The sequence below is a fragment of the Ptychodera flava genome, chromosome 6 (assembly GCF_041260155.1).
Source record: "Ptychodera flava strain L36383 chromosome 6, AS_Pfla_20210202, whole genome shotgun sequence".
Taxonomy (NCBI): Eukaryota; Metazoa; Hemichordata; class Enteropneusta; family Ptychoderidae; genus Ptychodera; species Ptychodera flava.
The window spans coordinates 5,162,501-5,181,296 of NC_091933.1; the positions used below are offsets into that span (position 1 = coordinate 5,162,501).

Here is an 18,796-nt window from a genome sequence, read left to right on the forward strand (position 1 = left end):
AGTTCAGATATGGACAACAAGTATGATATTGGAATTTCACCTACGAGTATAATTTCACTTTTCATGGTACTAGTAGTCTACAGTCAGGTAACTGTTAAATAATTTCCCTGACAAAACTTGCTATATCTCTAATATGTAAGTAATAGGAATTGTTCATTGCCCTCAGTGAGCTCAATTTACAATAAGACAAGCCTCAGGATTGCCAAGTCAAGATGTTCATGTGACAGATAATAATACTTTTGTTCAGATTTAGTTAAATGACTTCAGAGAATGAAATCATGCTCCGAATCATTTTTATCTCCCAGAATATTTCCGAACACTGAAAACTGCTTTTTGATGAGACGGATACTTATGAAAATTAAGTGACCCCCGTCTGAGATGTTTGAAAAATACATGACCTCCCTTTGCAGATTTCAAATTTAAGGTGACCCCCGGATTTTGCCAACCCATCCTCGGCCGTAATCACTGAACACTCCCTAACAACAGCGATAAATTAAAATGACCGATGATGATCACAGATTGCATAATAAACATATCTTTCACGCACTTCCCTGCCAATGTCTTTCATTTCTCTGTTAAGCTATGGCATATACCATGCATCGACTTTGACTTAAAGCTTTTCCATATATCAATTTATAAGATATTCTTTTTACAATAAGCTGTGGTAGTATTTTCTCACTCAACTGAATCCCTCGAGCACACAGACCATTGAATCTGTCTTTCCCTAATCTTTCCATATATTGGTTATAAATCGTGAATGTGACAGATGCTGTCCCAGCATGGCGACGGTATGTGAACGACACCTCTAGTTGTGATGGAGGGGATATTTCGATGTAATGATAAGGCCCTGGGTAAACGTTTGAATAGACATACTGCGTCGAATTCAATTTACAGGCCAGAAAATGTTCTGTGTGTCAGTGTGTAGGCTATTTCCACAGGGTCTAGCAAACAAATAATCGATTCATCAAATATCGTAAATCCATGTTCTGTTATTGGCATTTTAATAAAAAGCAAGACTTAGGCCCCTGTATGTCCTCCAGCCATTTCACTCTCTGAATGATTCTACAGAAAGTCCATCATATTTTCCAACTGTCCATTACACTCTCCTGCTTTAATCGATCTCACCGATAACAAGAAAGAAAAATATTTAGCGCATTTAACAACAGAAAAATACAATATCTTTGTATTTCTTAATTTAGGCCGAGTTAAACTGTATCAACGACAACCCCTTAGGCAAGCAGTGATTAATACCATTGGGAAGAGGGACCCAGTGTCCTTCTGATGTGCATTTCAGATTAAAAACGTTGAAGATTGATTATCACTCTGACTAAACAACTCCTTTACAGTCCACAACGAAATGTTTGCGTTCATTATCCTATGATGAATATTTGTTTATCCGCACTTGCTTCAGTTTACCTGTTTGCTGAGCGCTGTGTAGTCATCATGCAATATTGGACAAGTGTTATGACGTCACAGAATGTCAAATAAAAGTGTGACGTCAAAATGAAAAAAAAATGCAAATTGAAATTGTATGATTGCGATTGGCTGTGCATAAATCAGTATGCCTGTTGAAGATAGGCATGATGTCATGGTTCTGTGGATCATCGCATGTTGTTCAAGGTGACTAAACCTTGTCGTTTACCACCATCCAGGCATCCTGTCTTGCTGTTAGGTTTGGTTTTCTTCGCTGACATTCCTGTTCGGTGAAATAATCGCAGAGAATTCTCTTCATCAGCTAAAAAGCAGGAGGACAGAATAAACGCGGTCGTTAGAGTTTTGTGATTGACATTTATTTAAATCCATTTTGACGTTTGTGAACAAGGGAAAATGACCATAATCTAGTCTATGAATACGATAATCGGCCTATACGACTGTGGACTCACGGTCCATTTCTATACGTCTATGACGAACTTGTCTATAAAGCTTTAAGTAGGAAAATTCTTAACTTTAAATATCTTGTAACTTTTGACGTATCTTCCGTTATTTTATTCTGTAACAACTTTTTAAACAGACTTTCTCATTCACCTCCCTCATCATATCGAAATAACCAATATGAAACAATGCTGATACAGCAGTATACGTGTGACGGCCAATATTGTTGTTAAGGACTGAATTTCAGTTAGGTGTTGACGACAACATTCATAATGTACTGTTTTATGGTACACACTTTGTATTTTGAGCTCATTTCGGGGAGATGACCAAGAAATAATGTTTTTCACCAGAAATAATAAATAATGTCATCAAACTTTGACGTGACTTAGGCACAAGAAGAAAATTTGGTGCTTTTCTTGCAGAAGAAAAGTAATGAAATATCATTGATAGCTACTGTTTTTGTCTGTTCTTTTACAGTAGCCTACAAAATATCAAGACTTGAGAATTTCGTGCAATCTAGAACAATATTTATGCTGCGTAGAAGACATAAAAGATGGACATAAAATATACCGAAGAAGACTGGTACTGACAGCATCAGCACCCGGACTAAACCTTGATGATTACTAGAAGTACTTAGGTTGGCATCGCATAAAACATGAAAGAATGTAACTCATTAGGGCATGGGCTATTAATCACAGACGAAACAACCATAATGCCATGCCTTCGATTTATCACATACACACTAGAGGTTCACCTGCAAGATTTGTAAATTTGTGTATTTCATTTTTGTGTTTGATCAAGTAACAACTGTACTTGCACATCATTACTCACCATGTCATACTCTGTTGCCTGGCTGGCTGCACTCTGATCGCCCAGCTGGAAAATAGAAACAAGTGAAGAAATATAAGATTCGAGTGGCCTTTTGAAAGATCGTATCCACGCTGCGCGATTTGCCAAGAGAAAAATGAATGGACTCCTTCAAATTGATATCGAATATAGTCGGTATCCTACAGACTGGTCGAAAGTAAAATACTTTGAAAATACGTTCAGTATGCTTGTAAATTGACATACTTTGACCGAGTAAAAGCACAATTTTTCGAAATAAAAAGGATTCGTGGGCTGATAAGCCAGATGGACGTCATGCGCTGACGCACGCATCAGAAAGATGTTATAATTGCAGCTCAGGGACATCCCGAACAGAAGAGGTGGTGGTTATAAAAAGGTCAACACCGTTTTCTTACTCGCACAAAATAAATAGAACAAGCAGGCTAATAGGCTAGTTCAACTTCATACACGAACACACTCATCAAGATTTATTACAAATGCATCTAAAAGTATCCTAACAGGAGAGTGGAAGTTATAAAATTGCAAACTCAAACTATAAACAGTAGTTAATTTTCTCAATGTCACTCGATAAAAGGTAGAGTAACAGTCATAAAAGGGAGTGAATGCGTCTTTGTGATCCATCACCCTGCGACCTCAGATATGCGTATAAAAGACGTAAACTGACCCATTCAATCAATAATATTTGGATCGGAAAAACAATTTCACTGTGTAGTGAGAGTAAAATTCGACGGAGAATTTTTGTACAGAGAAAATCACATGATGGGAAGCAGGGCTTCTTCTGTTGAAACGATAGCAGTACAAAACTATGTATGATAACAAGAACATCAATATCACTAATGGCAGCGACCTCAACATGGATTCAGTCACTAATCTCATGTCACTCATTACCTGCTTGTAAGCCGACTTTACACAAGCTGTCATAAATCTACAGACGAAATGTAAGTGCCTCTATTTAGAATCGACCCCTTTTATAGTTGTCATGCTGTGTTTGATATTAGCCAATACTTACTGACCTTGCTGTTACAGCATAATGTAGCGAAGCGGTGTTTACACATTGCCAAGAGGAATTTACAGGTATTCAATATGAACTCGAGTATATTATATGGTGGTGGTAAGGAAAACCGTTGTCGAGATGAATCAACCATCAGCGTCGTGTAAGCAAACGTCCACTCTTCATCCAGATTGTCCTTGTAGGTTGAGAAAAAACGAGCCAACTCTGTTAATTTTCGCACACGCACCTTTTTGTGCACTTTCTGTTGTTTCATCTCTCATCAGCATTATTTCTACAAAATTGTAATTCTTCCGAGGACAACCCTATAATGCTGAAGTAATCAGGTCAATTCGCGTAAAGAACGTAGAAAATGTATCTGATGAACGTCTTTCGTGATAATTTACCACGTGTTTTCTTCTTCATTTGCGAACAGAACACGGTCGAATAATGCTATACACTGTCGACATCGGGAAGTTGCTACAATTTCATATTTAGGAGAGATACGATGTGTCTTTTGTGTTCTACATTAACGACAGTTGTTTGGAAATAATTGAAGTATACACTATGATGATTAATGAATACTTTACCTTCAAACATCGGGTAGAATCATAACGGATCGATACAGGGCATGTGTCTATAATATGGTAGACACGACAATTGTTTTATACAATCCAATACAGACGCCGGGCAGCTATTTTGATGTTATTTGTCATGTCTGGTCGGAAAACGTTTCTTTCTGGTAGTCATCTGATGCTATTTAGCATTGCTGGTTGGAAAAATAATTGTTTAAATGCTGCCTTTACTTCCTCAAAACACCCTTCGTTCAAATTCAGTTTTTTGTGTTGCGACTCTACACTTAATTCTTTTTTGTACATCCTTACCTGTATTCGTGCATATGTACTGGAAAGCATAGCGATGAATATGTTAAGTAAAGTCAAAACTACGAAGCCGCAGTATAGGAAATACATGTATTGTCCAAAACTGGTAGTGATGGCCTCGGACGTAGGGGTGGAGTACACGCAGCGGGAAGTTTGGTTCATGTCAGAGGTTGAATTCGGAGAGCATGCGTCGAAGGGATTTTCCAGGTATCCAAGGTCGTGAACGCCGAAGACTGACCACAACAGTCTCCACATTGTTTCAGACAATCTTATTGAAGAAAAATATGGGGACAAAGAACAGAGAAATTATTTTTACACAAGCAACAAGAGCAAACGTTGCGCATAGACAGATTCAAAGAAGGATGAAGAATCACAGTAAAGGTTGTCATGGCTACTTTAATGCTGAAGCAGAACGAAGTCTAGCTGAATGACGTGTCATTGCAATGTTCGACCAGAAACATCGTTTATGATTTCCAGATCTTTAGAAAAGATTGATGGACCGAGTGACGACGATATCTTACAACAGAATGTATTATTATATCTGTGATAATAATTGACATTTACAAATTCCTAATCAGAGTTACTTTTACTAGAATGTCAATATCTATTTCGTTTGTTCACCAATATTAATAATAAATCCATTAGCTGTAGCTGTTGATGCATTTTCCGATGTTTTCGTTCTGTTTGTGCGGTAAATTTATGGTTCTGTACTCCAACCTCATGTTGAAATGGCTGATATTCAGCATGTGAACACAGTCCATGTGGAATTTCACTGATATGTCGATTCACTATACATGGCATTCTATGATGAAACTATGAATAATTTTTTTAGTACAAAATTAGCTAAATCTGTGCATCTATGTATGCTTGATTATTGAGATTATTGTTCTTGATTAGACTAGAGTGGTTACAAGTCTATGGTTGTGTAAGAAATTTGATTTTGGAATTTCACTAAAATGTCAATTCACTGTGCATGGCGGTCTATAATGTGTACGTATTTTGTTGGCGATTTCCTATTCAGGAAATATCACATGGACAATCAAAGTTTTGGCCATAAAATCAGCTTCTGTCAAAGGTGATCCTCCCCCAAGATAGGTTTATAAAAAGTGACCCTCCCCCTTGAAGTGTTTTCTAAAAAGTGACCCTCCCCCATTCCCCCGGCCTACCCCCTGGAATTACTGAAGGCTCCCTTATGAAAGAAAAATACGTAAATACATGCATACTGGGACTTTACGCATATATACTCACATAGCCAGATGGTCGTACACAAAATGATTACGCGGTGATCAGAATTGTTTAAATAACTGGTTTGATCACAAAACTCGAAACAGAAAAAACTGTTAAATTTCAAATTAGACTCAAATATCGGTCACTTAGTTACTCAGTAGCGGAAATCGATGACTCTATCCTAAAACACAATGCATAGTTTAGGCTGGAAATCTATAGGTTGTATTTCGATACCTGTCAGCGTCTGTGTCACTGTTTCCGTCGAGATACAGGCAGTAGAAGGCCAAGGTGTAGGACATCTGAAACACGCCAAAAACGGTCATAAAGCAGATAATATCCTGCACCACGCCTTTCAGACTGATCAGCATTGGGCCGAACGACGAGTTCAAGTGTAAATAAGAGATAATTGTCATGTATGACGTCAACAGCGTGCAGCTGCACATGCATCTGTATAAAGCACTAAAAAGTGCGTCGCTGTCCGGGTTGGTTGACAAGTGGCTGTACAGTATATGAAGAAGGAACTGGATCAAGAATAGTGTGCACAACATTGCATTTTGTAAACCGATCGTTACCGAGGTGAAACTTCTAGACATCAGGGTCTTGGCATCGAAAAGTACAGCCAATAGCATGCCAATAACGTAGCACCACAAGTACACAGAAACCGATGACACCACGATATCTGTAGACGTGCCACTATTGTTGTAGGCGACCGGCAATGACTTCATTAAAAAGCCCAGGTATGAAAAATTAAATAACGAGTGAGACACCAGGGACATACACAGTCGGTTGCCCGGGTTTTGGAGATTCCGCGAGAGACGACTAGAGGGCACCAACAAATACCACACGGTCAGTATTGGCTGGAATAATCCGTAGACGACCAATAGAAAGATGACAAGGCCAATTACTTCGGAAGCAGTTCCTTTCTTGCACGCCTTGAGTTGGCCATCGAACCACGCCAGTGTTAATTGTTTTTGGCATCTTGGGTATGAGACGAACTGGAAAAAAAGGTCGACGTAAGCGCATGTCGCCGAAAATGAAAGCCACAAAGTTTAGATATATCAAATATTAAAGTTTCTATCGAAACTACATATATTTAGAGGTGAGTTACCAGTAATTGTAAAACAAACCGAGCTGATTTCACTTATTAGAGCATGTGACATTTGGTTATTCTCTTTTTTGCACCTTTAATTCTGTAATCGGATCGATTTTTTGAGTAACAGTAACATTACGAAAAAAAACCCAACTGAACACAGTGGCTTTAGTTTTTTGAAGTCTATTAGTTTCGATCGTAAATATCCATCTGGGACAACTCTAACACGACCCCTTTGGCACTAGTTCATGTCATGACATAAATCATGAAAAATTCAAACTCGCATATCACTCCATTGTGATGCGGCTTTCACTTACCCTCTTAGCATTACTCTTGATGGCGATGTCAAAAACAGGAAAATATGACGGCGACGTTACTTTTGTGTAACAGCTTCTGTTCCTACCGCGCAGAAGGGTCAGCACTTCGTTTGATGTCTCACGTGTGTCACATCGTGCGATAATATCGATGGCAAAGTCTTCTAACTTGGCCTTTATGGAGCATATTTCATGCTGAATAGAAAGAAAGGATAACAATAATATAACATAAAGAGTGATCAAACAATCATTTTCTTTCATGATAAAATATTTCCAGGCCTTTGAGACACATATCTTGATCTTAAACTATTACTCGCTCAAAAACATGAAGGCTATAAACTTTGGCAAAGGAAAAATTCAACCATTCGCTTAAAAAATCAAAAAATCAAAATGAGAGGTCATTATTCTAATTTTAGTACCAGAGAAGCCAATCACCTAGAATTTACAAAAAGGAATATAAAACGCCAGTCATCCCCATGTTAACTCTGTCGATTTAAAAAAAACAAAACAAAACAAAACAAAACAAAACAAAAATACTCTTGTGAGTTCCATGAGCTTCAGAATTAGCCCTAAAAGCTACAGACCAGAGAAATATCGAAAAGATGTAAAGTTCCAAATATATGACCCCGAGGCGTATTCTACCTTACGTAGCGCATAAGTTGTAGTACAAGATGACCTGAGTGGACAAGCAAACCGTACTGGAGTATCATGGCGCATCATCACGATACATTAAACACCGTCAAGCTAGCTGACGAAAGTCAAAGTTAAGTGTGCTCTCAAAATAATTGTAGACTAAAATACAAGTAAAATAGAAAATACTTTTGTGACAGAGAGAACATCGACGGCTTCAAAAAACAAATCATTTGAAGTATCAAAGTCCGTATTAAGTATAACATTACCCTCAGCGGTCTTTTTTCTGCATTTTATTCACTCTACCAATGCTTTTCATGATTGTATTACCCCAAAACAATCCGACAGTAATCCATAGCGGACTGAATCAAACTATAGTACAAGATCTTTGTCAGGTGAAAACAAATAAATTTATGTCAAAGTCTCAGTAAACTAATTTCAACGTGATGCACAAGTTATCAATGGGCCATTTTCAAGAAAGTAAATTGTCTGAGCCTCTCCTAAAATCTTCTCTGAAGTAACACAAGAAATACTGGTGCCATTTATAGCAATATCAATTTTTTGGCACTCTTTTCAGCATTAAGGGGTTTCTGGCGAGACTCAACTAGCATACCTTGGTTTTGCTTGCATTGATTTCCATACCATTACTTTTAACCCAATTATAGACATATTTCGCCTGGTTTTGAACATTCTCGCAAGCCAGAGCAATAATTTCCGCTCCGCTGACTACGCAAAAATCAAATCTCTTAACGCGTAGCGCTGAGCTGTTGCCGTAAAGAGGCGCGTGGTTTACGACGATGGGTTTTGAAGTGAAAAATTAACTTGAGAAATCGAAAACCCTAGTCATCGGCGTACATATCTAAATAATAAATAATTTATATGCACAAGGATCATTTGTTTCGCGTGAAATTTGATTTGGATTATTTGGCAAATTGCACGAGACAACGGATTAACAGGATAATTCCCACGACTCTACAAACTTAACTCACCTTGTGACAATGTTTAAGATAAATGTCCTCTGAGAAACATTCCACTTCTCCGAGCAACTCTAGTGTCTTGCACAGTGGATCAACGCTTGTTAGTGCTATGTATGATGGACTGCTGAGAGACTTGTAAATATGCAATAATGCCACTTGCCTTTTAAAATGTGAGCTGGCATCTGAAATAACGAAACATTAATATTTGAGTTTGGTACAAATAGATCAGCGTGTTTATTACTAGTAAGTCTATGCATATTTGTCAGCGGTGTTGGTGAGCTACAGCAATGGTCATTTGTCCTATTTCTACACAAGCTTTATGCAATGAGCATGCTGATTAACTATTTAAATTTTTTCGCCGAATTTGCTTCATAGTCATTCATGTTGGGTTTACTTCAAATAACATATGTCACAATATATTACCTAAACGATTGGACAAGATTGCAATTATTTAGGTATAATTGCATCGCAATGAATAGCGAAAGAAACTACATATTTGAGTTTCATCAAGCAGTCTCTTAATTTCGGATAAAAATTGTGATCATAACTGTGCAATTTCCAACTTTATACAATACATGCTCAACTCAACCCGCCTGTTAACACATTTTAATAGTAATCGAGCACTTCCAATCTTGTAAATGTAAAAGTGTACGTATCTTTCGGAAAGGGCTTACCTTGCTGTAAGAGGTTCTTGCTCAGTGGGCGTGCTCCGTTGTCAAGCAACAATTTCACCATCAGAAAGTTGTCATGGCTGGCTGCCAGTTGTAGTGCTGTGTACGGTAGGTCATCCATTTGGTGCACTTTGTTTACATCGATGTCTGGAGTTTTCTTTCATGAGATGAATATAAATACATTCATTCGACAAAAGGACATAATGATCTAGCCTATTGTTATTTTCTTTTCATCGACAGCGTATTCGATTTTAATCAACCTAAATTTACATGATTTCCATCAAAATCAAGGGGTTCCTGATTCACCATATATTTAATCCCACAATCAGATTAGTACATTTAGTACACAATGGAAAGAAACATTCAGTCAATAAAGCAACCGAGGGCTGGTGATTTAAATTAATTATATTTCAGATGTCATACAGTATATCAATTACGTACTCGGTATGAAATTACGACTAATGACGTCGATTGATTTTGCTGATAGCGGTAAAACATCTAGACCTATCTTACATATGTGGTCTACTGATTCCTCAGAACATTTATCTTGGTCTAGCAGGTGTTTGTAACCTGTTCGTCGTGTCCGGCTACTATCGATGAATACAGCGAGTTTCTCGCAATCGATCTCAAAGTCCTGTGTTACAAATCGCTACAAAACTCTATTTAGCAAACCTGCATACAGTGCCGGGGATGACAACGCCGCATCAGAGTCTGCCGCAGGGGAGGTTTGCTAAGTCTATGGACAATTATACAGTTCGAACAATAATGCTCGACGTCCACACAAAACAAATTTTGCATATTCATGCTGTAATTTATAATAGGACATTATGTTTATGAAATCAAAGAAGACGAAACTATTAATGCAGTGCAGCATTTTAGTTATTATATCCATCTCTGCCGACAGAAAAAAAAAAATTCTGCCCTAGAATCCAAAGAATATATCATTTAAGGTATGAAGTGATGCGCCATACATTTACAATAATTAACGATGTTTTTGGAAACTTTAATTTTCCTCCTTTTACAAAATTACCACTGCCACATGAATAGGTACACGGACTGTCACAAAACGGATTCACTTTCATTGTTGAAGAAGTTTGATTACATTTCATTATATTGTCGTAGGTAAATGCCGCCCCGCTGCGCCAAGAATTCAATAATACTTGACGCATTGACCGATGCATCACAATTGCGGGAACGTGTGCTTTCTTCAGTGTTTTCACTGCACTTAAATAATAGTGTTGATATTTGAACGTTGACTTTCAGTGACAGTTAATGGCTTCTTACACTTGTAATTAATTCTCATGATTGACAAAGTTGATAACGGAGAAGTATCGCTTCGCCGATTTTCTAGTCTTTCATGAGTAAGCTTACTTGTTGACACCCGATTGGCACTAATCGGTGGCCCATATGTGACAGGTATAAACTTATTTACACAGACAAAACTTTAGTTTTGATGGACAAAACTTTAATTTTGGGGCACATAACTCTAATTTTTGAGGACAAAACTCTAATTTTGAAGGACACATCTCTATTTCTACGGACACAATTCTAATTTGGGCAGATAAAACTTTAATTGGGACAGACACAATTCTAACTTGGGCCACCAGATCTCTATTTTCTACGGGCACAATTCTAATTTGAGCCGATAAAACTTTAATTTGGACGGACACAATTCTAGCTTGGGCCACCAGATCTCTATTTTCTACGGACACAATTCTAATTTGGGCAGACAAAACTTTGATTTGGACGGACACAATTTTAATTTGGGCCACCAGATCTCTATTTTCTACGGACACAATTCTAATTTGGGCAGACAGCACTTTGATTTGGACAGACAATTCTAATTTGGGCCACCAGATCTCTATTTTCTACGGACACAATTCTTTTTTCAGCGGACAAAACTTTCATTTGGACGAACACATATTTAATTCTTATGGACACAAGTCTTATATTGTACAGACACAACTCTATTTTTCTTGGACACAATTTTAATTTCTTGAAATAGAGCTTCCATTACTCCCGAACAAGTCTCATTCCAACTCCTTTTTCAATGGCCTTCCCTCTAGTGTTCAATGAGACAACAAGCAACTTACAAAGACAAATCTTTAACTTTCGAGGACAAAACTTTCTTTTCCTCACGGCGGATATTGAAGTATCCCACAATACTGTTCGTCTACATCGCAGTAGATCACCTCGCCAACCATGGTGCTAGTGCTTACTGTATGTTACATCTATTTATGGTTGAAAAGGTACTAAAATCATCTTACAGCTTCATTTCATTGTAAGATTTGCAATGAAATGACGCTGTAAGATAATTGATGTACTTTTTTAGTCTCCTCAGGCAAGGACATTGTTCAATATGAAATTGTAGAGCCAAATGCACTCTAAAATTCAGTTAAGTAGAGCCCAGAATTGTTCATACCTCTGGAGCAAACTTCAGCAAAATAAATCAACTATTCCTGGGCAGTTCTATATCTTTCTCCAAGTACATTGAGGGTGGGGGTTAGTAGTTATCAGACAGTGTTTACTTTCATAACATAATTTTGAGACATATCTAATAGTTTTAAATTGTAATTCTGAAATCACTACAGAAAGTTGCTGATCATAGACCTTAGAAATCAAACAAGGTGTGTAAGATGTCTCATACGTCCAAGTTTACACTCAATGGACCTTGCATTATGGCAAATATGTGTGTGTACAAAGAATAGTGAAAAAATGATAAAAAAGCTATTGATTGGTCTACTGTTGCATGCTTGTTTTTTGAAATAAATGTTTTTTTATTCAGCAACTAAGCATATACGTTGTCCATACATGCTTGCATGTGAATGAAGTTACATTAAAGAACCACATGTGAAGTAACACCAAGAGAGTTATTGGATATTTCACATTGCAAAACTCTCTACAAAATACCCTATTGCAAATTTTGTAACAATTAAGTGGCCTCTCCACCAAATCAGCGTAAGGATCAGACTTTGAGATGAAGATTTAGATGCATCTGAAGTTTACTTATCAAAACAAAGAGTTCTGGCTGTATGGATGCAGGTATTGGTGACTAAATACATACTATTTATATGAATTTATAAATGGGCCTGAAATATGTTTGCATTGTATGCTTTAACATGTACTCAAACTCCCCCTGTAAGCCCAATGACTTCCTGACAACCATATATAGCATGAAACATGAATGAAAGATTTTAAAATGACAAACAGTTTTGAATTACTGAACCAACATTCTTCACTGTACTGAAATTTGCATATTCCCCCCCCGTTTAACACATACTGTAAAAGACAATGGAGTATTTACCTATATGAATCTTTGTAAAGAAAATGTTAAATGGGCCTGAAATATGTTTGCATTGTATGCTTTAACATGTACTCAAACTCCCCCTGTAAGCCCAATGACTTCCTGACAACCATATATAGCATGAAACATGAATGAAGGATTTTAAAATGACAAACAGTTTTGAATTACTGAACCAACATTCTTCACTGTACTGAAATTTGCATATTCCCCCCCCTTTTAACACATACTGTAAAAGACAATGGAGTATTTACCTATATGAATCTTTGTAAAGAAAATGTTAAATGGGCCTGAAATATGTTTGCATTGTATGCTTTAACATGTACTCAAACTCCCCCTGTAAGCCCAATGACTTCCTGACAACCATATATAGCATGAAACATGAATGAAGGATTTTAAAATGACAAACAGTTTTGAATTACTGAACCAACATTCTTCACTGTACTGAAATTTGCATATTCCCCCCCCCCTTTAACACATACTGTAAAAGACAATGGAGTATTTACCTATATGAATCTTTGTAAAGAAAATGTGATCCCATTCACTAGAACACTTGGAACTGAATACAACTGAGATACTGCATACTGTTTCTTCCATTGCAATATTTGATGTTTTAGAAAATGAAGAGAAATTTCAAGTACACTGATATCTATTTGTTGTCTTTCCTGTTTTGTCACAAACAAGTATTTTTATGATATACTTTCAGCCAATGTTATTAATGAGAAAAATATCTGAGACAAGAATATTGGCGACAGTTGATTCACAAATTTTATTGAGCTGCAGCTCATGGGGCTTTAACAATACAAAACAAAAATTTACTATTCCATTGCATTTAATCCCTAATGCACATTATGTGCCATCACTTGCACATAAGAGTAAATTCTCATACAGGGCTTTGACTTCCCGCCAATTTTCTGGTACTGACAGTTGACAACTTTGAACCACATACTTGAAGTAATCCTGGTATTCATTTGTACCATCTGATTCAATGATTTGTGTTTCTGCATAGTTTATTTCTTGCTCTGGAACAGGCAGAATCAAATTGCCTGTGCCACCATGGTGTTCTGGAATGAAGAACAATGAGTCAGGTCTACCACACACAGTCTCATTTCGAGACTGTCTTATATAGTGTGTGTTCCAGTGTTCTTTTACATGATCCAAGTCTTCTTGAAGGAGGCCGGCAAAACAAAACCATAAACATTCCTTATTCAGTCTATTACTACGGTCAAAGATACCCTGTGCTTCCAAATCTTTGAACAGGTTGATCCATCATGATGAACGATTTCTGCGAAGAAATGACCACCAAGCCTAAATTCTTTGATTACGTTGTGAGGCAACATATCTGTGAGCATCTGAGTCATCTCGAAAGAAGCACTGAATTACTGCCACTGTCCCGTTTTCAGTAGCCAAATCAGTATCCAACTCAATGGGGCACCCTCAAAATTCACGCACAGTATGTAAATAGTATGCGGCCACATTGTCTGGCAAGTTATTAGAACGGGTTATATACAGCCATAAAATCTTCCTGCTATATCCATCAACATACCTGTGTACAGGGAACCCAAAGGGCTTTAGCTTATCGTAGCCATCGATGTGCCACACACAAATGGGTCCTGGGCAAAGATACTCCCTCCGTTTAAGACGGTGCGCTCCCCGTAATTCGCTGCCTTCCGGATCCAATTCCCTCAACATTTCTTGAACAACACTTGGCACCATTTTACAAGTGGTATAGCCACAAACTGATGACGTCAAAGATCTGCGTACTTATGGAAATGAGGTCATAGGTTACGTTCTAAAAGGGACGATAAATTATTTTGGGGGTAAGAGTTAGGAATGGGGGCTTGGAAACTTAGGGGGAAATGATTGAAAAAGAAGGGTCCCATTTTTTTACTATCTTCACTCCATTCCCTCATTTTGTAGTATCCTATTACTCTATCCACGTCTTCTTCAGCCAGCCTGATACCTTGGTGGAAGCAATGGTTGATTAATGACAAGGGAGAGAAGTGTTATTTTTAAGTTACGTTTTTTTTACAACTATTACCTCTGCCGGGGGTCGAACCCAGAACCTCCAACATGTGAAGCACTACCTGTAACCTGTACTCCACGAGGACAAGTTGCCAGAAAGGGATGCAATGTTTCATATAAACGTTAAGCAGGAACTGATCAATTTATAATGTTCACTTGTAATGATTTGAAAGTCTTTTACGCATTTTCCTTCTTTTATTGAATTTATGCCTCTGCATTATTGCCTGTCTTTATTTTTTTCTCTGCATTGTCGTGTTTGTTGTATGTGCAGATTTGTTATTGTTTGAATATTTTTCATATTTTTTTGTATTTGCACAGTTAAAGTATAAAATTGTCACTTGTTTAGGATGTTTTATATGTTGAAAACTTTGTGTTTGACATTTATTTTTGAATTTGTCATTTGCTGCCTTTTTTACAATACGAAAGGTATGTGTTTCGTTTCTGACAGGATACACTTTTATGTAAAAGTGGTTCATCACTCAACATGTATGAAATGCAATATTTCATTGCTATTATAGATGAAAACGTGAACAACAATTCGTTGGATATGCCACGGAAATAACATAAAAATTTCACCCATCGACGTAGTGAATTAAGTACAGAAGCGAACGGAATTCGCTGCAAATATAATAATTTAAGGTCCATACACTGTCACTAGCACGAACTTTGTCTGGTTTGTGCATTCCCAGTGTCACACATCAGCGGCAGTGGCCTCATGAGTTGTAAACTTAGGCGTGATATTAGTTTTTAGATCGTCTCAAAACATATATCACATATGTCACATATCAGAATAATACTGTAACGTGGAGGAACAATTCGATAAAGTATTGGCATTACGTACGCCGGTCAACAGAAATTAAAAAGCAAGCACAAATATCGTGACCAATGACTCCAATCACCAAATGTCTATCACTGTGTCGACTCAAGCTGTATTTGGACTTCCGGAACTTAAATTCGTTATAGAGTTGTTTTTTACATCCGTGTATTCATAAATTTCCATAATACAGCCTGGCTAAAAATCTATTGGGAGGCATGATCGCAAAGGTAAAGGGAAAAAATTGTGGATAAAAAATTAAACCAATCAATAACAGAGTTTGAACTAATGTACAGGTGTGATTTTCAGTCTGTAGAAGAAGTAATGCAAATGAAACATACAAAGATTTTTTGACCGTCATATTGATTATTATTTGCATTTGAATGAACTCTGAATTCTGTTATGTAACTGTGTGCCGTCTTTGGCAACGGCTATATTGAAAAGGGGTCAATATGGCCATTGCCGTCGGGGTTATTTTTTGTACATGACCACAAATTTGATGAATAAAACGTGAGAGGGGACATATTGTACCCGGAATGAGACGGAATTATTGCTGCGATCACATGAACTAACAAACCCTAACCCTACAAAGTCTGTGATGGTCTTCATTTGCTTCATTTGCTCGCTTCGCTCGCTCCGTTCCGACAATTTGGTCAGCTAACCCCAATTCCTGGCCCCACTGTACTTCACCCGATACAAAAACTAAGCAGTCGGAGATTGTGACAGTGACTCGAAGAAAGTGCAAATTTATATTATTTTAACCTTATTAGTTAGTCAGTGCCGCAATTACGGGGCGTCTGTGTTTTGTGTACGGCGATTTTGACGTCATCAGTTTGTGGCTATACCACTTGTAAAATGGTGCCCAACACTTCTTGGCATACGTATGCCACGCAACTGAAGGAATGCCACACTGTTCTATAGCCCCTACACAGCCAGGGTCATCCAGTATTTGAATAATAGAGTCCCTCACAACAATGGTATCATAATGAGCAGATCGTTGCCGTAAATTCAACCGTGCCAATCGCCTCATGAGAGTTCTTGGACTGATATGAATGTCATAATATTTTGCCGGGAACAACACAATTTCGTCGTACCTATATCCTCTATAAAAGAAATACTACATCAAGTCGTCTTTGCAATACTCCGCAATAAAGTCGCTACAAGTCTCCATTGCCAACGCAGCAGCACAGCGCCATTAGCGGACGAACAGTATTGTGGGATACTTCAATATCCGGCGTGAGGAAAGAAAGTTTTGTCCTCGAAAGTTAAAGTTTTGTCTCTGCAAGTTGCTTGTTGTCACATTGAACACTAGAGGGCAGGCTGTTGAGACTTGTCCTGGAGCAATTAAAGTTGTATCTCAAGAAATTAAAATTGTGTCCAAGAAAATTAGAGTTGTGTCTCTACAAAATAAGACTTGTGACCATAAGAATTAAATGTGTGTTCGTCAAAATGAAAGTTTTGTCCGCTGAAAAAAGAAATGTGTCCGTAGAAAATAAAGATCTGGTGGCCCAAATTAGAATTGTGTCCGACCAAATCAAAGTTTTGTCTGCCCAAATTAGAATTGTGTCCGTAGAAAATAGAGATCTGGTGGCCCAAATTAGAATTGTGTCCGTCCAAATTTAAGTTTTATCGACCCAAATTAGAATTGTGCCCGTAGAAAATAGAGATCTGGTGGCCCAAGTTAGAATTGTGTCTGTCCCAATTAAAGTTTTATCTGCCCAAATTAGAATTGTGTCCGTAGAAATAGAGATGTGTCCTTCAAAATTAGAGTTTTGTCCTCAAAAATTAGAGTTATGTGTCCCAAAATTAAAGTTTTGTCCATCAAAACTAAAGTTTTGTCTGTGTAAATAAGTTTTATACCTGTCACATATGGGCCACCGTACGATTGGCACTAATTGTTAACTAATAATTCCTTTTGAACATCGAATAGTCAGTTTTTTGTTATATGAAATTGAAGTTACCTAATCAAAGCTTATCCTGAGATCATATGGGAAATCACATGTGCCATCTATAGAAGATCTGCATTAACGAAGATGTAAGCTTACCTTAGAACGCGCCTCGGGGACAGATAGTCAGACTCTCAAATTTCTACAATTATTTTCTGATCTACCCCTTGTGGGGCTTATTTTAAAGCTCTTGAAGAAAGAAAAAAACTTTCACCGGCTTAGTTTTTCGAAAATCCAAAATTTACTAATCCCCTCATAGAGTTAACACAGGAATGGCGGCCATTTTGAATTTCAAATATCGCAAAATATTGGGTAATTTGTTTCTCTAGTTCCAAACTTTACACGGTGACCTCCGATTTTTATTGTCAGTTTGTTAAGAGAATTGTTGAAAGTTTCATTTAGGAAAAGTTGAGCAAAAGTTTAAGTCTTTCACTTTCGAGGCGCAGACTACCTTAAATAATCTTCTAAGCGTTTATCGTGCAAGAAGACAACGGCAATATGAGGTATATGGCAAACGCTTACCTTTAAAAATTCATCAGCTCTATCAACATCGCCATCTTTCACCATTTGAAAAAGCATTTCTTCCACACTGGGGATCACTCCGACACTTTCTTCGTAATCAATACGCTCTTCATCGTGGCTGGGACCGAGGCCAAGGGCTAGCCGTATCTTTTCTCGTGCCATGAAGCAGTTTGTACAGATATCAAGTGTGATCGGATACAGAGATTGACTGAAAGCGAGCGTGATCGCTGTATTAACTCTGATTTCATGCTTTTGACATGAATAGCACACAACGTTCGACTGTTGTAAATTATGCATGTAATAAACATAGGGACGCTTAATTGTACCAAATATTACAGATGGTGACCCCTTAAGTGGCAGTTCTTTACATACAATTTTCTGTTGCCAAAACGTCTGTGCACATTGCCCTCATTACTCATGACTGTGCAAATTTGCAAAAGTGAAAAGTGTTTAACATAAACGAAAAGGGAGTGAATTAAGGAAGAGAAACATATAATTGTGAAGTATCTAATGCATTAAAGTTTAAAAAGAACATAAATAGGAGAAATATGACGACAGGCAAATCACCCGTCTGCCCTCAGTTCACTTTGGTTTGTAACATTTTATTGTTTACATCCATCTGACATGTGTACACAATAGAACGCATCGTGCGCCATGTGTTCAGAGTTTGCTATTTGTATGCGTCAGCATTT

At 37.5% G+C, this 18,796-nt stretch overlaps 1 protein-coding gene across 1 annotated transcript in view; it reads right to left on the minus strand.

Moving 5' to 3' along the window:
* LOC139134664 (short transient receptor potential channel 3-like) overlaps positions 1–18,369 on the minus strand; it is a 19,578-nt gene extending 1,209 nt beyond the window's left edge. The window contains exons 1-9 of the mRNA XM_070701631.1: positions 18,105–18,369; positions 9,500–9,653; positions 8,838–9,007; positions 7,222–7,413; positions 6,049–6,809; positions 4,591–4,855; positions 3,732–3,905; positions 2,704–2,748; positions 1–1,735 (exon numbers count right to left, since the gene is read on the minus strand). The exon at positions 1–1,735 is cut by the window's left edge and continues 1,209 nt beyond it. Of these exons, the coding sequence (XP_070557732.1) occupies positions 1,625–1,735; positions 2,704–2,748; positions 3,732–3,905; positions 4,591–4,855; positions 6,049–6,809; positions 7,222–7,413; positions 8,838–9,007; positions 9,500–9,653; positions 18,105–18,266 (2,034 nt within the window). The 5' untranslated portion in view covers positions 18,267–18,369 and the 3' untranslated portion in view covers positions 1–1,624. The remainder of the gene's footprint in view (positions 1,736–2,703; positions 2,749–3,731; positions 3,906–4,590; positions 4,856–6,048; positions 6,810–7,221; positions 7,414–8,837; positions 9,008–9,499; positions 9,654–18,104) is intronic.
* Between the last annotated feature and the right edge of the window lie 427 nt (positions 18,370–18,796).